Below are 22,595 nucleotides of genomic sequence, written 5' to 3'. Positions count from 1 at the left end.
GGAATTGTAGTGATTGGCTACACAGCGGTAAACACCCCGAGTGGCTCTGAGCCTTCTGCTCTGTGGACGTCGACTGCTGGGAAAGATTCCTAACCCCAGCCGGAAAAGTGTGAAGGGTACACGGTGGCCAAGCCCTCCCTCCCCACCAGCCTCAGGCCCCCGAAGGGCGAGGAGACCCAGGTCCCCGCCTCACTGAGAATGCAGCCAAGCGTGGGCCTCAGTTTCCCCATCTCTGATGGGAGAAAGCAGACCTCGGGTCCCAGCGGGGCTGAGACGGGGTCATGGGTTCATCCACACCAACAAACCACACCCACCAGCTCAAAAAGCAAATTCTGTGAGTTTTTATTTAAAAGTCCGGATTGAGCAGTGGGAATTATCTGCTCTGTAAGAGTCGCTCAGCTGGGCTGGGGGGCGGTCAGGCCCCTCCCCAGGCCCTGCTGGGGCCGAGAGCTGCCACCCAGCATACAGTTCTGGGGGTGCACGGGAGCCCCAGGCAGCCCTGCCCATGGGGCATGTGCTGCCGGCCCTGTGCCTGCTCGGGCTGGGGGTCCCTCGGGCCCTGTGACCCAAGGCTGATAGGTTTCTCTCCAGTGCTCCTCTGGGCTGGGAAGGCTGAAAGCTGAAGGGGTGCTGTAGAGATTTACTTTTAGGGGGGCTGAAGCCCCCAAGGTGCAGGATGGGGCCTGGCCCCAAAGGGTGGACCCCCAGCCTCTCCTCCATCGGCCGGGCATCGGGAGGGCCGAGCGCAGCGCTGCTCCTCGGATGTGCGGGCGCCTGGCCCTACAGATGCTCGCTGTAAAAGTGGGGGGTTGACAGTGATCCCCAGCATCCTCCACCAGGGCCGGCCTGGGCACCCTCGAGGCCATACTCCCCGCACTAGCGATCCCAGGGCAGCCCCTCCATTACGCCCCAGGCGCGGTGGCCACTGGAACCCCGGGCGGCTGCACCACGCACCTGGCAACCTGGGCCAGGATCTCCTTGATGCGCAGGATGAGGCCTTCGTGCCTCGCGGGGTCACGCTCTATGGCGCCGTGCAGCCGGGCCATGTAGAAGTCCAGGGTGCTGAGGGTCGGGGTCTCGCCTGTGCCTGTGGGAGGCCACGGGGTGGGGAGTCAGCCAGCAGAAGGGGGACCCCAGGGTTCAGTAGAGGATAGCATCCTGAGTGCCCAGGCCATGGGGAGAAGGACGGGTGGTGCTCAGGCTGGGGGTGCGTGTCCAGGGCCGGGATGGAGTCCTGGATGAAACAGCAGGGTGAGGAGAAGGATGGGGACCAGAGGGGGACCCCCGCATGTGGTCTGGGGGAAAAGGGGGTCAGCGGATGGGCAGGAAGGCGTCAGGATGAGGGAGGAAGCTCTGGGCTAGGACAGATCAGGTAGGCGGGGACGGGGTTCTGAAGCCGGATGGGGATGGGCCTTGAGGGCTGCACAGTGGGGACGCTGTAGAGCGACTGGGGGGAAGGCGTGGTCAGCTCACTCAATGCTGCCAGGCGGGGCGGGGCCTGAAGCTGGGGGCGGGGCTAGAGAAAACTGGAGGAGGCGGAGCGAATGAAAGGGCGCGGCTGAGGGAAGGGGTGGGGCTCGGGAATAAAGGCGGGGCTATCCGGGGACAAGGCTCGAGTCAGCTCAAGGAGGCGGGGTAAGTGAAAAGGCCTGACAGGGGCGGAGCTTTTCGTGGGGGCGTGGCCACTGCCGGCTACAGCGGAGGGGGCGGTACTCGTGCTGGGGCGGGGCCCAACTGAGCAGGGGGCGGGGCTCACCGGGCACCGGCAGGGAGGCGAAGCTGGCGGTGAGCGCCTGGCGCACGGCCTGGAGCTGCTGCTGCAGGGCCAGCGTCCGCCGCTCCTCCAGCGCCAGCTCCTGCTCCAGGCGCTCGCGCGCGCTGCTCATGCTCTGCGTGTGCCGCTGCAGCACGGCGTTCTGCTCCTCGAAAGCCACGTTCATCTTCCGCAGGCGTCGCAGCTCCGCCTCCCGCGCTGCGGGCCGGGGAGAGGGTGGGGTGGGAGGGACGGGAGAGACCCGCGCGCCCCTCGACCCGGCCTGCCCTGCATCCCTGAGCCCTCCGCTTCCTCCACCTCCCAGGGCAGAAGCTGGCGCCTGGGTTCTGGAGGTGAACCCTCCTTTCCCCTTGGTCCCCAAAATCGCCTCACCTTTGTTTTGGTCCAAGAACTCTTCGGTGAAGATGGGGACATCAAAGGTTGAGAAGCCATCGCAGTCCCCACCCTGGGACAAGGGGAGCAGGTGGCAGTGTCTGGCAGGGGGCAGCCACACCCCCCGGAGGCCCCGAGCCTGGGAGGGAGGGACTCGTGGGCAGACACGGCCAGCTGCCCCAGCTGTTCCCCTACCTTGTGTCCGTTCAGGAGCGTGTTCAGGAGCCCTGAGCCCGAGTCCTCTGGGGGGCAGGAGGGGAGACAGAGTTAGCCTCTCGGGTCCCCAGGGCCACCCTCTGCACCCGGCCCCTCCCCTGGCCTTCCCGGGTCTTTCTGGGACTCTCCTCCTGCTGGGTTCTGTGCCTGCCTGGAGGGGCTGCTCTGCTCGAGGTGAGTCCCACCTGGCTGGGCTCCGACCCCCCCACCTTTCTTGATCTTTTTCTCCTGGATCTTCTCGGTACACATCTTGTAGGCCTCCGACTGCTGGTAGGCCCGCAGCTCCTTCATATACTGCTGCTTCTCCCTCTCCGCCTCGTCCAGGTACCGCTGTGGGGCGGGGAGCAGCTCTCAGAGACTGGTACACTCGCAGCAGGCGCAAACCCGTATGGGATTGTTCTATAGGTTTCTTTAGTGCCTTGCTACTTTATTTACGGTGCTGAGGACTGAACAAAAGTCCTTTGCACTGAGCTGCACACCCAGACCTTTAAAAAAAAAATCTTGCCCCTGCTGGCATGGTAGCACAGGAGTGTGGTCAAGCACTCTGGAAGCTGAAGCAGGATGATCTATGAGAGTTGGAGACCAGCCTAGCTTGGACCACACAAGTTCTAGGCCAGTAGCCTGAATTACCTAGTGAGACTCTTTCTCAAAAAACCAAAACATGAGATAAAAAATTTTTCACCTTTGAAACCCAGTGTTGTAGCACACCCTGTAACCCTAGCACTCAGGAAGCTGAGGCAGGATAATCTCTATGAGTTTGAGGGCCAGGCACTGAGTTCACGGTCAGCCTGAACTATAATGTGACACTGTTTCCAAAAGAAAATTTTTGGGGGGGGAGGCTGGGGGTTTAGCTCAGTGGCATAAGTGCCTGCCTTGCAAGCAGGCAGTCATGAGTTCGATCCCCGGTACCGATAAAAAAAAAAGAAAAAAAAATTTTTTTTTGACACAATGCTGCTAAGTCACTAAATCGCTCAGGCTGGGCTGAAACTTGGAATCCTCCTGCCTCAGCCTCCCAGAGTGCTGGGTGCCAGGCGTGTGCCACCATGCCTGCCTTAGACCTGTCATTGGTCGTGCAGGTTTTTTTAGCTCTCTTGTCTCCCACTGCTAACTATTGCCCATCAGGATGTGGCCTCTGGGCGATCTTCTCCAGGCTGAAGGTGAACCCTTCGTTCCTGACGTAGGGGGGCTTTGGCTGTGTGTGGGGGTGTTCGATCAGGGCTCAGCAGCCCTGTCGTCCCCACCTGCTTCTCCGCAGGCTGGAGCTTGCTCCACTCGGCGCCCAGCATCTTCGTGATCTCCGGGAAGGGCAGGTCCGGGTGGCGCGTGCGGATTTGCTCCCGCCTCTCGTTCAGGAAGCGCACATAGCCCGTGACTGGTGCTTTGGGTCCATTCGGCAGAATCTTCTTCCGCTTCTTGCCCTTCGGCCAGCCTCGTTTCTTTACAGGCTGCAGAATCAGGCTGCCTGGTTGAGTGGGGCTTGAGGGCTGGGGCGGGCCTGGGGGGCTGCGGAGGGGCCTTGGGTGCGTGGGTGGGGCTGGGCGGGAAGGCTGGAGTGTGGTCTGATCAGGGATCAGGCCCTGGGAAATTAGCAATGGGGTCCCTGGCAAGATGAGGGGGCCCGATACTAGAAGCAGGCAGAGGCCAATAGTGCGCAGGTTGGGTTTGTGGGCGTGACCTCTGGCCCGTGGGTGTGGCTTCTTGCGGGGGGTGGGTGGGTGCTGCGCAACAAGAGGTGAGCATTGCCCAGTGGGAGGAGCCACGGCTGATATGTGGGCGGGGCCCACACTGGGAGCAAGCCGGGCCAATGAGGGGCGTGGCATCTGGCAGGGTGAGTGGAATCTCTGCTCGGTTCCAGAAATCAGCGGCTGTGGTGGGGTCACATGAAGTTCAAATATAGTCGAGGAAGGGCCTTCAAGGCTGGGGACCGAAACTCACCTCCTCCTCGTGGGAGCCCTTGTCGCCTGCCCGCGGGACCTCGCCACGCTCCTGCTTGACAGCCACCACAAAGCCCCCGTGTGGGCCCGGAGCCTTGCTGCCCGCCGACCTGGGACCGTGATACACCAGGGTCACTCCCATCCCTGGAGCCTTCCCTGCCCCTGCGCCCACGCTTAGCGTTCAGAGACCACCGACGCCGAGCTGAGAGGGGGGAGCGCAAGTCCGGGGATGGCGAGGTCTGAGGGTTTGGGATGCAGGGGTCGAGATGCCAGCATCGGGGTCGACAGTCAGGGGTCCTAGGAGGGACTGGAGCCCTCGACTGGGGGCCGTGGAATGGGCTCTGGGGGGGCAAGGACCCCTATCTAGATAGGGGAGGTCAAGATCTTGGGGTGCAGGTTGAGACAGGGTTTTGGAATACTGGAAACCCCCTGACCCAGGCTAATAGGGATCAAGACCCTGATGTGAGAACTGGGGTACAGGACAGGGCTGCGAAGACCCCCCTGATCCAGGCTGGGAGCCTAGAGCCTGGGAGATAGGGTGTCGGGGAAGCACCGTGGGGACCCCTGATCTAATCCAGCTTGAGGGTGCCTGTGACGTGGGCTGGAGCGGGGGTCCGGGACATGCACCCTGGGGTTCCCTGATCCAGTGTGCCAGGGACGAGACTCTGAGGTGCGAGGTGGGGGGGCGCACTCACACGGAGGCCGCGCCAGGCTGCTTGGGGCCGTGGGACATGGCCGCACCGGGCCGGATCTGAAACACAGAAGCGGGCTGCGATGCGGGCGCCCCGAACTCCCCTCCCCGACCGGGAGCCCGAATGCCGGGCCCGGGGCTCCCGGGGGGCCGGATCCGGGGGCGGGGACGCCCTCGTAGGCGGGCGCCCCAAGAATCCTTTGTTGGACGATCACCCCACGGGATGGCGGGACAAGCTTCCTTCCCCCCGTGCCCGAAGGACCCTGCCCTGTCTCTGGGACCCCCGCGCCCCTGTTCCCCTCGTGGGGCCCCGAGTTCCCCGGCTGTTTTCACCTCCAAAGAAACTTTCCCGGACCTTTCCACTGCGGCGACGCGCCAACCAACCGCCCTGAGCCCGCCCCTGCCGGCTGCTCCGCCCCTGCCCGCCTCCAGCATGCTAATCACCTCCTCCGCGAGTGACACTATTGGATGAGGTCTCCTTTTAGGGCGTGGTCATGCAGATGAGAAACGGCGCGCCCAGCGGTGATTGGCTGAGAGGCTTCGGAGCCGCGTGGGCGGGCAGGAGGGAAGAAGTCTGGCGGTGCGTCAAGTTCGGCTGCGCTCGGCCGCTCTCTGGACCAATCCCGCACACTTGGATGCCTCGCCGGGTGGAGCCTCTTAAGGGGCCAGTAGGCTCTGTGCGGACTCCTCCTCCCCGAGAGGCGAGAGTCCCCGCCCCTCAGCATCTGGGGAACCTGCAACTCCGGGTCGAGCCCCGCCTTGGTTGCTATGGGAACAGACTTAGGTTGCTAGGGATGGAGTTAACGTCCAGAGTCAGCAGCCTATAGGAGAGCCAGGTGAACCTGTTAGCATCCAGCGAACGCTGGGTTTCAGGGAGGAGTTTCCAGTTATTTGTTCAACAGAATCCCAGGCGGCTCGCCCAGCTCTGCCCCTGGGGCTTCCAGTTACAGAGCCTCTGCTTTCTGTTCTGTGCAGTGGGTACATTCACTTACCACGATGTTCAGCTCGGAGAGCCAGAGAGGCTGCAAAGCCCAGACGAGGTGTGGATCAGGCCGGGGCTGGGAGCATTTGGGAAAAGATGATAGGGCTAAACCCAGCGCTTTCCCAATGAGCTCCACGCAGCCATTCCAAGCAGGTTTGAGACATGGGGTTGGGGGGGTGTGTTTCAGACAGGGTCTCACTAAGATGCTCATACAGGGCTTGAATTTGAGGATCCTCCTGCCTCAGCCTCCTGAGTGCTGGAATGGCAGGTGTGCACCACCAAGTCTGGCCTAATTTTTCTTTCCTGATGCTTTTTTTTTTTTAAGGTTTTAGTATCAGGGTTATGCTGACCTCATAAAGTGGATTAAAAAGTGGGGTTTTTTTAGTCAGTCATTGAATATACGCATGAAGAAATTTTGTAAATTTCTAAGAAACAACTGCTCTGCCAAACAGTCTGGAAATTCTTTTTCTTGCTTGCTCGCTTGCTTTTTATATTGTTTTAGTTTTGAGAAAGGATCTTGCTATGTGATCCAGCTCGCCTTGAACTCTCCTCAATCCTCCTGGACCACGTCTGGCTTAAACTTGTTTTTCAGTGACGTGGTCCAGGGCTGAAGAAGAGCAGCTCATTCTGGAATCTTGACAGACCCGGATTCCAGACTCTGCTCTGTTGCTTAATTGGCTCTATGATTGCCCACATCTGCTTTCTCTCTCTCTCTGCACCAGTGGGAAAGAAGGTAGGAGAGAAGTCCTGGGAGTCTGGGGAAAGCCCTTTCTCCAGGCCCGCCTCTTTGACTTGATTGACACAGCTGCTGTTGCCATAGAAACTACCCTGTCCTGGTGCAGGGTACCATGGTTCAGGGGCTTTCCCACACAAAGGAAGTGAGTTTTAAACTGGGCATGGTGGTATACACTCGGGAGGCTGGGGCAGGAGGATCGCTGTGAGCTCAAGGCCAGCCTGGACTACAAAGTGAGTTCAACCTGAACTGCACAGTGAAGCCCTGTCTCAAAAAGACAAAAAAAAAAAAAAAAAAAAAAAAGTGAATTATAGGTGGAGTGGAATGACATCTCAGCACTCAGAGGCTGAGGCAGGAGGATCTTAAGTTAAATCCCAGCCTGGGCCACATAGTCAATTGAAAACCAGCCTAAACTAGGTAGTGAGACTGTCTCAAAAATCAAACCAAACCAAACGAAAACAAACAAACAAAAAGTGAGTTTTAGCCAGGCATGGTAAGCCCAGCACTTGGGAGGCTGAGGCAGGAGGCTGGCCACAAGTTCTAGGCCAGCCTGGGTTACATAGTGAGACCCTGTCTTAAAAAAAAAAAAAAAAGACCATGGATCGATCAATCAATCAATCAATCAATCAGACTAAAGGACGGAGTCTGCAGTGGACTTGTGTGTCAGGTTTGGCACTCAGGATGGAACCCGGCCCGCTGTGTATGCAGCACTCACCACGGAGCACAGCTCTGGGCTCCGAGTTGGGCTTACTGCTTTTTGGTTTTGTGTTTTTGTGGTATTGGGGGTTGGCCCTGCGGTCAGATCACACCCCAGCCCTTCTTTATTTTTATTTTTTGAGACAAAGTCTCAGTCACTAAGTTAAACCTGTGATCCTCCTGCCTCAGCCTCCCAAGCAGCTAGGACAACAGGCCTGAAACATGCTGCCTGGCTTCGGTGTGGGTTTTGAAGGTGGCCTGGAGTTTGTCTTAATGAGCCTGAGGGAACAGGAGGTTCAAAAAGGCCCACTTTGTCCCTTCTAGCGAAACCAAGGACCTGTGTTGGCAATCACTTGTCCCATCTCAGACCCTGAGTGACCCCCTGGAGCATGGAGACATTTATCAGATCACACAATCTACACCCTCACGGTGACACAGAGCCTTCCCAGAACAAACAGCCCCCACGAGGCACAGCTGGTGGCCACAGCCTCCGCCCACAACTCTCAGGAAGGGCAGTGTTCTTTTGTGCCCTAGGCAGGCACCGGGTTTAGAGCAGATATTCATGAATTTCTTTTGCTCACCATTGAGGCAGGGTCTCACTATGTAACCCCGATTGCCCTTGAACTCATGGGGATGCTCCTGCCTCAGCCTCCCAGCGGCACTACCATATAGGCTCGACTTATTTTTGAGACAGGCTCTCACCGTGTGGCCCAGGTTGGCCCTGAACTCTCAGGATCCTCCCACATGAGTGCCCGGGGTACTGGGGTGCACCACCACGCCCCATACATTTTATGTTAGCACTTCTCCATGAATTTTTATGATTCACTTGAAGGTGTTTAGAGTTTGAAATCATCAAGAGTAAACCAGCCAGGAGTGGTAGTATATGCCTGGATCCCAGCACTCAGGAAGGCTGAGGCAGGAGGCTCCCAAATCCCCAGCCAATCTAGACAAGTCAGTGACTTAGTAAAATCTTATCTCAAAAAGTAAAAATGCCTGGGGGAGAAGCTCAGAAAGCCTTGGGTTCAGACCTTAGCAAGAAAAAAAATTCCAGCCCTAGCAATGTGTACAGTCATTAATAATGTTTGCCTCGCATTTCCTGTTTTTTTAAAATTAATTTTTGTTATGCAAATAATTCACAAATCCATGTCACTTGTACAAAATTAAACAGGTCCAGCTAAGACCACCATCTCTCCATCATATTATTATCAGCTTGTTTCTGATGAAGGCCTGGTAGCGCAAGCCTGTGAGCTCCCCACTCAGGAAGCTGAGGCAGGAGGATCGCCACGAGTTCAAGGCCAGCCCTGGTTGCACCACGAGACCCTGTTTCAAAACAAAACAAAAAGCAAAAAAAAGTCTTTCTGGCTCCACGAGGCCCAGTGGTGAGCGGCCCGGTGCGTGGTGGGGGAACCCAGTTCCACCCCCGGCACCACAGAAACAAATGCAACAGCGCTGGCTTTGGGGGCGGCGCTAAGAACAATAGACTTCTGCAGGGCAGGGCCGTCCTTCTGGGGCGGCCACCGACCTTCCTGCGGATTCCTGGCTTTGGAAGCGTCACCTCTTCTGTCTCCCTCTGCAGATGACATCTGCCCGGCATTTGTGTCCAAATTTCCCCTTTTCCTAAGCACGAGGTCACAGCACATCGGCCCAACCCTGATGACCTCATGGTTGCTAATTCCATCCTTGGGACCCTGCTTCCAAATAAGGTCACAGACTGAGCCCTGAGTCCTGGGCCCGCGCCGGGGATTTTGTTTAGTTTTTTTTCTTTTTGGATGGGGGGAGCAGGGAGCTGGTCCCACCTGCCACAAATGCACGCACAGGGGCACGTGCGTGTCTGCGTTTGTGCACGCGTGTGTGGGCCCATAAAACATGTGTGATCCCGTGATCCTGTTTTGTTTTTTATTATGGCTGCAGGCAGTCACCTGTCCTCTGCCCTCTGCGCTCAATGGCCTTTCTCCTAGAAAGCCTGCTCCTGCAGCAGGCAAGCAGGAACACCTCACTGGGCTTGAACTTGGGATCCTCCCGCCTCAGCCTCCCGGAATACTGAGAAGACAGGTTTGTGCTTCTTTGCCCAACAGCTTTTGCTCTGTTTAGTTTTTGGAGATGTGGTCTCACTCTATAATTCGGGCTGGGCTTGAGCTCACAGTGTCACCAAGGCTGACCTCAAAACTGTAGCAATCCTTCTGCTCAGCCTCCCAAGTGCTGGCTGGTGTGGTCCTGTCCGGAACCACCCCAAGGCCACTCTCAGATCTGAGGGAGTTTCTGAGAAGTCTCAGAACATCCCCCTCTTCTCTTCCATCACCGGGCCTGGGCCAGAGAGCATCAAAGCAAAGCTCCCACACCCTGAGGCTGGACAGTGGCCACCAGGACATCCGATCCCCGGCAGGGCAGGGGGACGCGTGCGCCTGGCGTCCGGTGTGGCTGGGACGCTCTGGGGACATCAAAGGTTGCCAGGATCTGCCTGGACCCCAAGCCGATCTGTCCGACCGCCTGTCCTTCCCGGAGGGCTGGGCATTGATCTGTCCTTCCTGGCTGCCCCCGTCTCCTGGGCTCTCTCTGATCTTCACCCAAACCCTCCCCACCTCCCCCTTCCCAGGCCACGAGTGCTCGGCTGCCCCAGGCACTTAGTGTAAACTGTTCTCCCCAGCCTGGGACTTTTCATGCAGCGCTGTGCCCCTGCCCTGGCCTGATGTCCGAAGGCCAGGTGACCCTCCAGGCCCCAGTGCAGGATGGAGGAGGGGGGAGAACCCAGGGCCAGAGAGCTCCATCCTGCTCATCCCAGGGGGAGCCAGGGCCTCCTCCCTGAGCCGTGTCCCCAGCCTTTTAATTTTTCACCTTACAACAGGGTCTCACGGAGTCACGAAGTTGCCCAGGCTCAGCTCAAACCTGTCACCCTCCTGCCTCGGCCTCCCAGAGGGCTGGCATGGAGGCTTCTGCTCTGCCCTTGACCCCGGAGCCAGGCTGGGTTTATTATCCCTGGCACACCCACCAAGTCAGGGCCAGGCGGTGACATCAGAGCCCAGGCAGCCCCCACCTGTGCTGCGAGTGACCCCCAAAAGGCCCCTTCGGTGTTCCTGGGACACTGACTGAGGAAAAAGGGGACAGCCAGGCTGTGTGCTTCCAGCCCAAGGGGGGGCCTCTGCCTCCAGGACACCCATCTTGGACTCAGGGCGGGAGCAGAGTTCAAGTCCTGGGCTGCCCCCTTGCCCTGGCTGACCCTCAGTTCTCCCGCTGTGAACCGGCCAGCAAGTGTTCCGTGAAGGGAGTCGAAGGCGACAGGAGCGTGGGCCTCCCCTCTCCTCCTGGCTTTGGGGGAGGGCAGGGGCAGCTGCTTCTGCCAGAGAAGCTACAGCTAGCTAGCGAGCGTTATTTCTCAAGGTCCAGAGGCCAGGCGGACCCACAACAGGAGATAATGAGACTCTTATCTTTCCCCATATCTCTCCACGGAGGTCAGTTCTTCTTATCTGTCTTCTCCCCCAGGGAGGTCACTGCCCTTCAGAGTCAATCCCCTTTCTGATTTTTTTTTTTAGACAGTGTTTTGCTATGGAGGCCAGGCTGACCTCAAACTCCAGAGATCCTCCTGCCTCAGCCTCCCAACCAGGCCTTCCACCTTTTTTATTTTTTGTTTTGTTTTGTTTTTTATTTATTTATTTTTTTGGTATCAGGAATCCAACTCAGGACCTTGCACTTGCCAGGCAGACACTGTTTGCTGAGCTACACCCCCAGCTCCTTTGCATCTGTTTGAAACCCTGTTTCATAGAAACACGTGCGGTCTCCCAAGCTCTTCTTTTTTAAGATTTTCCTAAGCTGTTAAGTTGCCCAGGCTGGGCTCAAACTCTGCATCTTCCTGCGTCAGCCCCTCAGAGTGCTGGAAATTACAGACATGTGTCGCTTTGTTAGCTCCTGTCTAAATTTATACTATTCAATCAGCCAATAATAGATTTTTTTCCCCTCAGTACTGGGATTTGAACCCAGGGCCTTCACACAGAACACATCAGCCTTCCCTTCATTTTATACTTTATTACTATTATGTATTTTATGTTTTTTTTTTTTTTTTTTTTTTTGTCTCTTTGGGACAGGGTCTCGCTATGCAGCTCAGGCTGGCCTTGGGCTCATTTTGTAGCCCAGGCTGGTCTCGAACTCGCAAAGATCCTCCTGCCTCAGCCTCCCAAGTGTTGGGATTACAGGCCTGCACCACCATGCTGGGTCAGTTCTATAACTTTTTAAACATACACTGTACCCGTTCTAGAGCCGGGAAAACCGAGATCCTTGTGCAGTTAAGGGACTTGTCCCCCGCGGGATGGCTGGGAGACGGTGAGGCCGGGCGGGTGTAGACTCCGGGATTTGTGCTCCAGACTGACAGTTTGAGTGTGGCCTGGCAATGGGAAGGGCGTGCACCCCGTCTGGCCGCCTTGCAGCCTGGCTGGTCGGGTGACACACTCCGGAGGACGGTGACGCGGAGCAGCCCGCACGCCTTACTACCCGCGGGCCCTGCATCACCGCCCAGAAACCGGGTGAGGTCGCCTGGCATGGCCTGGCATCGCCTGGCTCGTTAAAACTCAGCAGGTGTTACAACCGGAGCCCTGCTGTTACTGTAATAGCTAATTAATTAGTGGTAATACGTCCTGGCGGACTCCCATTGGGTCTCTTGGGGCCAGGAAGTCGGCGGACCCCGAGGCAAGCGCAGACGCTGTCCCCACCACCCACACCCAAATACACCCCATCCTCCCCGGCCCGAGTCAGACTTCCTCAAGCTGCGGACGAGCCGCAATGGCCGGGCTTGGAGACTGGAGTCTGGGTGGGCGGCCGGGTGCTCACTTGTCTATTTGCGCCCCCAGATCTGTGCGCAGTGTTGATGGACCCAGTTCGGCCCAGGGTCCCGCGAGCCCCAGGCGTACCCAACCCGCTCTAAGACCGCGCGGACGCCCAGCTTGGCGGCCCGGCTGTTTTCGAGACCACGCCCTTCTTTTGATGATTGGCTGTCGTGTCCCAGCGCGCGGTTACCATTGGCGGAGGTGACCGCCGCTCTCCGGGATTCCCTGCCGCCGCCCCGCCCCTCTCGGACCGCAATGACCCGGCCCGCGGGCTTCGCGGCCTCATAGGAGGTCGCGGGGCGTCGCGGGGAAGACAGCGGCGCGGGGAGCGAGCGGAGGGCGGCGCGGGGCCCGGGGCTGTCCGGGGACGTCGCCATCGCCCCGCCATGGGGCCGGGACCCCCGGGGGCCGGGGCGGGGGCGCCCCCGCGGCCGCTGTCGCTGGCGGCGCGGCTGAGCTTCGCCGTGGGCCACTTCCTCAACGACCTGTGCGCCTCCATGTGGTTCACCTACCTGCTGCTCTACCTGCACTCGGTGCGCGCCTACAGCTCGCGCGGCGCCGGGCTGCTGCTGCTGCTCGGCCAGGTCGCCGACGGGCTGTGCACGCCGCTCGTGGGCTACGAGGCCGACCGCGCCGCCGGGGGGCGCTGCGCGCGCTACGGGCCCCGCAAGGCCTGGCACCTGGCGGGTGAGGCCCTCCCCCGTCCGTCTGTCCGTCCGTCCGTCCCGCCGGCTCAGCCCCTCTCTGCCCATCGATGACCCGAGTTCGCCCTCTGTCGTTTTGCCCGGCCATCCGACCCTTCTTGTCTGTCTGTCCGTCTGTCTGTCTGTGCTGTGATCCCCACCCCCTGCTGGGGGCTCAGCTCCTCCATCTCTGAGCCGCCCGGCGCCCCCTGGCGCCCCTCCCCGCAGCGCAGCCCGTGGCCCGGCCTGTCTGGCTGCCCGGAGGCCGTCAGTGACCGGTGGGAGTCCCCTCCGTCTGTCTGTCTGTCCGGCTGAGTTTGGGGCATCCTGACCCTCACCCTCTCTGGGTGGAGGCTGCTGTCCGTCCGTCCTTCACTTCTGCCTGACAGGACAGCTCGGGACTCCCCAGTGCCCGCCCTGCCTGCACCCCAGTCCGGCCCAGTGTTGGGCTTCTGGGGGTTTGGAGGCTTTGGGGTGCTGCCTGGAGGTGGGGTTTGGGCTGGGTGGCCATGGCGGGGTTGGTGCCTTTTTCCCTTTGTATCCGACCACAGTGGGATCTGGGGCTGAGGTTAAGGAGAAGGGAGTCACGAGAGTGGGCTGGGTCATCCTGGCCCCAAAGCCCTGATAAAGTGGCCACAGTGTCTCCAGATTAGCCTGCCGCATCCTGGCATCCCGGGCTTGCAGGGCATTTCAGGAGCAGGGCCAGGAGCCCTGCCCGCTCCTAGGATTCCAGCCTGTGGTTGTTTGTCCTGGGGCGCCTTTGCATCCAGAGTCCCCCCTCGGGAGCAGCATAGCAGGTCACCTTGCTTGCGCCTGGGGAAGTTTGGTGACAGTTGCCAGAGGAGACAGATGCAGGAGCTGTCACTTGGGTCAGGCTGCTTGATATCCCTGGGACGGTGTGCTGCACGTGCAAAGGCACTGAGTTAGGATCTGCCTGCCTGGCCCTGAGGCTCGGGGACCCAGTGCCTAGGCGGACAGGCCCACAGGGGGCCTGCAGATGAGCTGCGTTTGTGTGCAGGGCGGGGGTGGCGCCTTCACCTGATCCCCTCACACACCTCTGACATGGGCACAGGGAGACCCTCTGCGAGAAGAAGCCAGGACAGGGCAGCCTGTTGTGAGGCTGGAGTTAGTGATGAGGGATCACCATGGCCTCCTACCCCGAGTCTGGGCAGGGAGACCGACTCTTTTCCAGTGTCCCTTAGTGAGCCCCCCAGGGCCCCTGCCAACCTGGAGGCTCCTCTCAGCCACACTGATCCGCTGTGGACTGGGCCAGATGGTGAGGGTGAGCTGCAAAGAGGGCATGTTAGCTTTGAGGTTTTTAGAGTGAGTTGGAGTCGGCAGGGTGCAGTGTTCTAAGCAGTGGAAACAGAAATGGATGCTCAGAGGGGCAAGGCCGCTTGTGGAGAGGCCCCAGCCAGCCAGGCCGGCCTGGACAATGGTTAACCGGGCGGCCACAGAGGGCAGCAGGCTGGAATGTGGCGGTAGAGGCACGTTTTCCTGACAGAGTTCACAGCACATCCTGCCCCAGCACGACCTCCAGGCCCCAGAAATCTGCCTGGAGGCAGCTGCTGCTGGTTCCAGAGAACCTGGTGGCTGTAAAGAGCATGGTGTGGGGGCCCGGTTTCACTTCTCCATCCCGGCTGCAGGGGGCGGGGCGGGGTGGGGTGAGGTCAGCTCCGCGGGAGCGAGGAGGCGTGGGGGGCGGAAGTCTAGCTGCAGGGGCTCTGGCTGGAGCTCCTGGGAGAGCTGTGAGCCTTCCATGCTGGCGGGGGGGGGGGGGATCCCGGTTCAGGGTCCGCCAAGCAGGCTGGATTCTCAGCACGCTGCCTCTTAGTATGCCTCAGTTTCCCCGGCTAGGAAATGGGGCAATAGAACACTTCAGGGATGCAGATGGGAGGCCCAAGTTTGGTTGCTAAGTGCCGGGAGGCAGACAGGACTCAGAGCCCTTCACCCACCCAGGGAGCCTGCTGTCTGGCGGGGAAGCAGGAGAGCGGACTTTAGACAGAAGTTCAGGATGTGCTAGGGGCTTCAAAGGAGACAGCAGGGCCCACGTGGTTGGGTGCCCGGGGCCAGAGGGGGGTGCAAGTGACAGGGCTGGTCATGCAGGGCTTCTCTGAGGGGCAACACTCAGAAGTGAGGGAGCTGGCCTTGTTAAAACGTAAGAAGAGAACACTGTAGATGGAGGATACAGCTGTGCAAAGGCCCTGGGGCCAGCTTTGTGCAGGAGCAGGCTGGAGCCTGTGTGGCTGGGGCAGAGGGAAGTGGGAGGTGGTGGAGGGATGGGCGGGCTGTGCTGCAGGGCCCTGTGGGCTGCAGGAGACTCAGGCTTTGGCCCGAGGGAGGTGGGAGCTGTGGCTGGGGTGGGTGGCTTTTTCGGGGGCCCTGCAGCAGCAGGCTGTGACCTCAGGACTCGTAGCCTGTGCTGTGCCTCAGTTTCCCTGCTCCGTCTAGGTGCTGAGGGCTTTGCCGGCTCTGTGATCTCAGTCTCCCTGCCCTGGTCCCCAGCCCGCTATGTGGTGCTAAGTGCACAGGTTCCCGGCTGCTCTGTGCCTCCGTTTGATCCCTGCCTGTCCTCCCGGGTACCTTGGGCTCTGGGGGAGCCCAGGATGTGACGGCCCCTCTCCCCACCGCAGGGACCATCTGCGTCCTGCTGTCCTTCCCCTTCATCTTCAGCCCGTGCCTGGGCTGTGGGGCGTCCACCCCCGAGTGGGCCGCGCTCCTCTACTACGGGCCCTTCATCGTGGTCTTCCAGTTCGGCTGGGCCGCCACCCAGATCGCACATCTGAGCCTCATCCCGGAGCTGGTCACCAGTGACCATGAGAAGGTGGAGCTCACGGCCCTCAGGTACTCCGGGCAGGGTAGGGCGGCCGGGACGGGAGCCGTGTGTGGTGGTGTATCAGTCAGCAGTGGCCGTGTAACATGCAGTCCAGAGAGCGCCCCAGCCAGCACCTCAATCCCAGTGTTGCAGGAGCCTCCAGCCGAGGGGCGCTGGGCCCGACTGAGGCCAGACACTAGGCATCTATACGGACACACTTTGCCTAGTGAATGCCACCTTCCTGTGGACTCTGGGGTTGTCTGGCTTCCACTTGCAGAAAGGGACACTGAGGCCAGTTATGGTGGTGAGTGCCTATTGTCCCAGCATTCTGGGAGGCTGAGGCCCAAATTCAAGCCCTGTCCGGCAACTTGGATTTGAGTGAGCCTGTGTCTCAAAAATGAGAAGGGCTGGTGATGTGCCTCGGGGCTCAGGCCTCAGTACTACAGGAAACAATCCTAAAAGGGAAACTGAGGTCAGAGCGCCCTCGGCAGCCCCGTCCTGGATGGCTCTGAGCCGTGCAGCTCAGCTCGGGAGAGTTCCAGAGTCCCGGCTGGAGCATTCTGGCTTCTCGGTCTTGGGGTCTGGGGAACAGAGGGGGAAACTGAGGCAGTGGCTTCCGGGGCCACTGGTGGTCAGTGGCCCGAGGCACCCACGGCCACGGAGCCCCCTCCCCCAGGTACGCCTTCACCGTGGCGGCCAACATCGCCGTGTACGGGGCCGCCTGGCTGCTGCTGCACCTCCAGGCCTCACACTCGGGGCACCCCGAGGACGTCGCCCTGGGCGACCAGCTGGGAGTCCAGGACGTGCCCGTGTTCCGGGTAAGCTGGGCCAGGTCGGCCACGCCGGCTCCCCCTGGGCCGGAGGGCCACCGCTGACCCCTGCCCGGCCCGCAGAACCTGTCGCTGGCCGTGGTGGGCGTGGGAGCCGTCTTCTCGCTGCTCTTCCACCTCGGCACCCGTGAGCGGCGGCGGCCGAGGCGCGTGGAGGAACCGGACGAGCACAGTCCCCTGGTGTCCCTGGACCCTCGGCCCCTGCTGCTCTGGAAACACTGGCTCCGGGAGCCCGCTTTCTACCAGGTATGTTGTGGGGGCGCACGGGGCTGCTGGGGACCCTTGCGCCCTGCGTGGTGGTGCTGTGGCCTCCAGCGTGGCTGGAAGGCAGCACACGTCCCCCCTTTCCACACCTGTGCCCAGGGAAGACATGACTAGCCAATCACAGATCACTGCTTGGGGTGGACAGTGATTATCACTGACCCAGCACTCGGGAGACTGAGGCAGGAGGATCGTTGCGAGTTCGAGACCAGCCTGGGCTACACAGTGAGCCCAAGGCCGGGCTGAACCGCATAGCGAGACCCCGTCTCAAAGAGACAAAACAAACAAACAAACAAAAAAAATCCTCATCACTGATGGCCACTCTCAGGACAGACATTACCAATCACCCACTGATCCCGGCTCCTCTCTGCCTGGCCAGCTGGCCGTCACCACTGATGGATCAGGTCAGCTGTCGGCCACAGAGCCAGGCCCTGTGCCCTTCTCCTCCTGTCCACAGGTGGGCATTTTGTACATGACCACAAGGCTCATTGTGAACCTGTCCCAGACCTACATGGCCATGTATCTCACCTACTCCTTGCACCTGCCCAAGGTGAGTGGACGACACAGTGGGAGGGACACAGGCTGCCCCCGGACTCCTATGCTGTGTCTAAACCCCACCACCTGTGTCCCGACAGAGGTTTATCGCGACCATCCCGCTGGTGATGTACCTCAGTGGCTTCTGCTCCTCCTTCCTCATGAAGCCCCTCAACAGGTGCATCGGGAGGAATGTGAGTGGCTGGAGGATGGGGGAGGCCCAGGCGCATTGCCTGGGAGAAGCCAGGATCTGAGAGTCAAGAATCTTAGATCATAATTTGATGTGGTGATCCATACCTGGGAGGCTGAGGCAGGAGGATCTCAAGTTCTAGGCCAACCTGGACAGCTTTTGACTTAGACACTCTCAAAATAATAACAATAACAATAGTAATAATAAAGAGCTGGGGATGTAGTAGCTCAGTGCAAAGGCCCTGAGGTTGATTCCCAGCACTGCAAAGAGAATCCTATATCCTGTCTTCTGAGATCCAGAGTTCCGGAACTTTCTTGGGTGTTCTAAGCTAAGAACTTAGAACAAGGATCAGAATCCTGGTTTTTCTCTCATGTTAGTAGACTTACTTTTCGGTGTTTTTGAGATAGCCATGCCTGGGTTACTTGCATGTGAACATGGAAAGCCACACGTCTAACTGGGCTGGTGGTGCACGCCTGTCATCCCAACACTGGGGAGGCTGAGGCAGGAGGATTGCTGTGAGCTCGAGGCCGGCCTGGGCTACACCGTGAGCTCCTCCTGCGGCTCCTTGGGGACCGTCCTGCTCTCCTGCTGGGGTTGGCGTGGAGGCAGCAGGCTGGGGACCCCGAGGCCCGGCGCGTGGCCCAGGCTGACACCCCGGCTTCCCTCTGCAGCTCACCTACTTCTCGGGGCTCCTGGTGATTCTGGCCTTCGCGGCCTGGGTGGCGCTGACCGACCGGCTGGGCGAGGCGGTGTACGTGGCGGCCGTGCTGCTGGGCGCGGGCTGCGCCACCATCCTGGTCACCTCGCTGGCCATGACGGCCGACCTCATCGGCCCCCACTCGGTAGGGCAGGTGGCGGGGTCCTGGGAGGCCGGGGACTGGGACCTGCGGCCTGGCGCTGACCCTGCCCGTGTCCCACAGCACAGCGGGGCCTTCGTGTACGGCGCCATGAGCTTCTCCGACAAGGTGGCCAATGGGCTGGCTGTCATGGCCGTGCAGAGCCTTCACCCCTGCCCGTGAGTCCCCCCTTCCTTATCAGGAGAGCCGTGAACCCCTGCTGTCTGCCAGGCAGCCTTGGAGGTCAGGGGACAGAGCCTCAGACAGGGGAGCCCCTGGAGGGATTCACAGGACAGGGGATCCGTACATTCTTTACCCCCCTAGTTCCTTTATTCAGTCAGCAAACATGGAGTCTGTTGTGAGCGGAATCCTGAGGACATGCTATGCAAATGTGGGGGACACAGAGACCACAGGACTCAGAGTGAAGGCACGCAGGGTTCTAGAGTTGGCACCAGGACCATCCTGGTACCTAGCCCAAGCCAACCTGGCCCCCAGACCTCATGGAGCCGAGGGGGGTGCCAGCCACGTCACTCGGGAAATGTGCACGTGTGACTGAGACTGGTGAAGGGAAGGGACAACTTAGGGAGGCCTGGGCCTGCCCGACAGGAAGCAGGGGTGTGTTGGGAAGTTTTAGGCCAGTGTATAAGACACAGCCATGCAAAGGCCCTGGGGCAGAATGGAGCCCTGAGGTGGAGGTACAGCGAGGGGTCTGTATGGCTGGATCAGAGGGAGCCGGGGAGGTGGGGAGGGGACCAGCGGGCAGTGCAGGGCCCTGCAGGCTGCAGGAGGACCCTGGCCTTGGCCCCAGGGAGGTGGGAGCCCTGCAGGGCTGAGAGCCGGGGAGGGAGGACCTGGCTCTGTGCTCATGGCTCCCCCTGGTGGCCGCTGCAGGGAAGCTGCTGTGCTGGCCGAGGTGGCAGCCAGGGACAGGTGGGGACAGAGGCAGGGAGACCCTGGCCCAGGACCTTGGAGGCGGATGGCCGTGTGGCGGGTGGGTGGGTGGTGTCACTCACCCCGTCCCTCTGTCCCCAGCTCGGAGCTGTGCTGCAAGGCCTGCGTGGACTTCTACCACTGGGTCATGGTGGCCGTGACGGGCGGCGTGGGCGTGGCCGCCACCCTGGCGCTGTGCAGCCTGCTGGTCTGGCCCATTCGCCTTCGCCTTTGGAGCCAGGACCGTGAGTCGCGGCCCCTCCCCAGACACAGGACAGAGCGGGCACCGGGCGGGGCTGGTGGAGCCGGGGCTGGGGGCTCCCTGACGCCGCCAACCGCCCTCTCCAGGAGACCGGCCGTGAGCCGAGGGCTCCGCAGCTGTGAGGACGCAGGGACCACACCCCGGAGCCTGGAGCTGAGGTCTGGGACGTGCCGTGGCCCCGGCCCTGGTGTTGTCTCCAGGATGGCGTGGGCACCCCTCCGTGCACCAGGGCAGGGAGCGAGGGTCCCGAGGGGTGCCAGCCCCTTGGCAGCCTCTGGGAGACCCTGGCCAGGAGCCAAGGCTTGGGGCTGGGCCCTGGCTGAGTGGGCAGCGGGGGCTGCCCGGGGCTCCGGGGTCCCCACTGGGAGTTAATAAAGAGGCGCCCGCTGGGCGGGGACCACGCTGGGCTGCTTTGTGCCTGGAGAGGGGACAGGCGGGGGGCCAGGGCCTGCGTGGATCTGCCGTCACGAGCCGTGGTCACCCGGGATCCCACAGGGGCTGGACGTCTCGGTGGCCCAGCTGCCCCCCGGGTCAGGACAGTTCCAGCTCTGGGGGTGCAGGAGCTGGGGGGAAGTGGGGTTCAGGCGCCCAAGCAGGGTCAGCACACAGAGGCGGGTGGCCTGAGCTTTATGAGGTGCGGGGCGCGTGGTCCGGCGGGGCCCGGCGGGCCGTGGAGGGGCAGTAGGGCTGCAGGGCCCGGTGCCGGAGGCTCTGCGTGGTGTAGGGCGGGCGCTGCGGCGGGGACAGGCCGGGCACGTGGTCGGACGCCTGCCGGGGCCGCTCCAGCCCGAACCGGTGCCTGCTGACCACTGCGGAGGACCCGGTCACCGTGTGCCCGTCAGGGCCAGGGCCGCCCTGGCCCCCTGGACTTCTAGGGTGCGCCTGCTGCCCGCCCACCTGCCCGTGCCCGCAGTGTCCTCACCGAACTCCTTGCCACGGACCAGCCTGTCCCTCAGTGGGGCGCTCCCCCACCGCGGGTCCCCGCTCAGGTACTGTGCGGGCACCACGGGCTCGAACCAGGCCGTCTCCCGCAGGTGCTGGGCATAGGCTGCGGGCGGGAGGCCGTGGCTGGGGGGCTGCCCTTGCCCAGGCTGGGGGACGGGGCCGGGGAGCCGCAGACTCACCGGGGGCCAGGCTGCGCTCGCGGTGGCCGTAGCATCCCTGCCAGCGGGCGTAGGCCTCACGGCGGTGGCCATCCGGGGCGTTCAGGCCCGTGTACCACACCTGGCCGGTGGCGTCGTGTCCCATGGGTGTGAACTTCCAGCGCGTGGCCTGCCTGATGGCTGGTGCCCAGCGGGGGCCCTCCAGGGACAGATAGTCCTCACTGGGGGGCAGGGACAGGGGCTCAGTGCTGCTGGCCTCAGCATGCCAGTCCTCAGAATGGGCACACCTGTCCTTGGTGAAGGCCGTCCCACAGTGTGGGGCCATTCTGTGGCCTCACTTGCCCTTGCCCTGGGCTGGGGTCCTTGGGATCTCCTGTGTGCGCGTCTGCTCTGCCCAGCATCTCTGGACCCTCGTGAACCGTTTTTTTTTTTTTTTTTTTTTTTGCGGCAGGGTCTCCCTCTGCAGTTCAGGCAGGCCTTGAGCTCACTTTGTAGCCCAGGGTGGTCTCAAACTCTCAACTATCCTCCTGCCTCAGCCTCGCAGTGCTCAGATGACAGCCTGGGAACCTTAAACACTTTCATGATCAAGACAGGAAGGAGGGGACATGGGGTGGTGGCCACTCCCAGATGTGTCTAAAAGTCCCCGTCTCACCAGATGCGGTGGGTACGACGGTCGTCCCAGCGCTCTGAGAGGCTGAGGCAGGAGGGTCACAAGTTCCCACCCAGCCCGGACAACCTAGTGAGACCGTCTCAGAAAAGGGCCGAGGATGGAGCAGCGTGAAGGCTCCGGGACCAACCTCAACAATATTCAGGAGTCCCTGCCCTTCCCCGAGATCCCGGAAACTTCCTGACCCTGACGGAGGACGTGACTCAGCCTGCGGCTCAGCAGGACGGGAAGGTCCCAGGGCAAATGTGAAAAGGTGTGGCTGCCTCCACCCGGGAGGCCTCGCGGGCAGAAGGTGCTTAGCCGAGCTTGGAGCTCCCTGAGGCAGTGCAGGCAGCTTGTGCAAAGGCCAGGATGGTGCGTCAAGAGGGAAGGAACAGGAAAGCCCAGGGCTGCCATGCTGGGGGGAGGCAGACAGAGGCTGCTGGCGATGGAGACCCCCCTTCTGGTGCTTTTGTTGTGGTGCCGGGGATGGGCCACAGGGCCTTTGCACGGAGTTACATCCCGGGCCTAAGTTGCCCAGGCTGAGCGCCAGGCGCCCCAGCTTACTATGCTGCGTGCATGTGAGGTCCCTGGCCACTGTGTCCATGTCTGATGCTGCCAGTCCCAAGGCCACCCAGCTGCGCTGCAGGGGACAGGAACTGAGACCAGGTGGGGGAGGGGCCACCACGGCAGGTCAGGGTCCCTGGGAGGGAGGACCAGGGGTCACCTGTACAGCGGGGCGGGGAAGTTCAACTCCAGGGTGGCTGAGGGGACATAGGTCCAGGCGGCCTCCTGCCACCGAGCCTGCATGGCTGCCTCTGTCCCCAGAAGTGCTGCCTGGCGGCCTCTAGGGCTACTGTTGACATCACAGAGGCCAGCACCTTGGTGTCCTGGCAGCGGCAGGGTGGGGCCACGGGCCACTCCCACATCCGGATGGTGGCCGTGACCTGTGAGGGTGGCCGGGTGGCAGCCACCTGGGCTCCATCCTCTGCCCCACACGGGGGGCCCTGGGTGTCCCCACCTCCCCACCCCTCGGGAGGCCACCGCGCCCTTCCCCGGGCCTGGGCGCCTGCGTCCCTGTCCTGCACCGGTTTCCAGAATGCGTGTAGAGCGGGTACAGCAGGGGCACGGCAGGGTCCTGTCCGGCCAATGCTCAGCTGGACAGGAGCACGGCTGTGATGCCCACCAGAGTGCAGGGACGCCAGACACGAGGACAGACAGCATGGGCTCCATGGACAGGGAACGCCCGGGGGGGGGGGGACGCCGGAGACAGGAAGTGGACTTGGGGTGGTGGGG

General features: G+C 61.2%; 3 protein-coding genes across 4 annotated transcripts; 1 reads left to right on the top strand and 2 right to left on the bottom strand.

Moving 5' to 3' along the window:
* Positions 1 to 318: 318 nt before the first annotated feature.
* Positions 319 to 5,420, bottom strand: Hmg20b (high mobility group 20B). Of its 2 annotated transcripts, none has more exons than XM_003460821.5 (10): positions 5,321 to 5,420; positions 4,992 to 5,047; positions 4,298 to 4,406; positions 3,604 to 3,807; positions 2,572 to 2,692; positions 2,342 to 2,388; positions 2,147 to 2,219; positions 1,757 to 1,972; positions 955 to 1,087; positions 319 to 793 (listed from the first exon to the last, which is right to left on the bottom strand). In XM_003460821.5, the coding sequence occupies exons 2-10, from the start codon at positions 5,027 to 5,029 to the stop codon at positions 781 to 783; spliced, it is 954 nt and encodes a 317-aa protein (XP_003460869.2). In that variant the 5' UTR covers positions 5,030 to 5,047; positions 5,321 to 5,420; the 3' UTR covers positions 319 to 780. The 2 variants fall into 2 exon arrangements, with proteins under 2 accessions (XP_003460869.2, XP_013000188.1); XM_013144734.3 differs by having other exon boundaries at positions 5,343 to 5,371.
* Positions 5,421 to 12,470: 7,050 nt separating this feature from the next.
* Positions 12,471 to 19,822, top strand: Mfsd12 (major facilitator superfamily domain containing 12). The gene is made up of 10 exons (XM_063228891.1): positions 12,471 to 12,896; positions 15,526 to 15,736; positions 16,384 to 16,525; positions 16,601 to 16,783; positions 17,256 to 17,348; positions 17,434 to 17,526; positions 18,194 to 18,364; positions 18,443 to 18,537; positions 19,391 to 19,533; positions 19,637 to 19,822. Exons 1-10 carry the CDS (start codon positions 12,596 to 12,598, stop codon positions 19,648 to 19,650), a joined length of 1,446 nt encoding a protein of 481 aa, XP_063084961.1. The 5' UTR covers positions 12,471 to 12,595; the 3' UTR covers positions 19,651 to 19,822.
* A 3-nt stretch (positions 19,823 to 19,825) lies between these two features.
* Tektip1 (tektin bundle interacting protein 1) lies at positions 19,826 to 22,534 on the bottom strand. The gene is made up of 4 exons (XM_023561956.2): positions 22,027 to 22,534; positions 20,675 to 20,874; positions 20,473 to 20,598; positions 19,826 to 20,359 (listed from the first exon to the last, which is right to left on the bottom strand). The coding sequence occupies exons 1-4, from the start codon at positions 22,530 to 22,532 to the stop codon at positions 20,178 to 20,180; spliced, it is 1,014 nt and encodes a 337-aa protein (XP_023417724.1). The 5' UTR covers positions 22,533 to 22,534; the 3' UTR covers positions 19,826 to 20,177.
* Between the last annotated feature and the right edge of the window lie 61 nt (positions 22,535 to 22,595).

Source organism: Cavia porcellus, unplaced genomic scaffold (assembly GCF_034190915.1).
Source record: "Cavia porcellus strain 051 isolate PalLab524CR breed Dunkin Hartley unplaced genomic scaffold, mCavPor4.1 scaffold_17, whole genome shotgun sequence".
NCBI lineage: Eukaryota > Metazoa > Chordata > Mammalia > Rodentia > Caviidae > Cavia > Cavia porcellus.
Note: the sequence above shows the minus strand (reverse complement) of the source record. Positions and strands in the feature narration are given on the sequence as shown.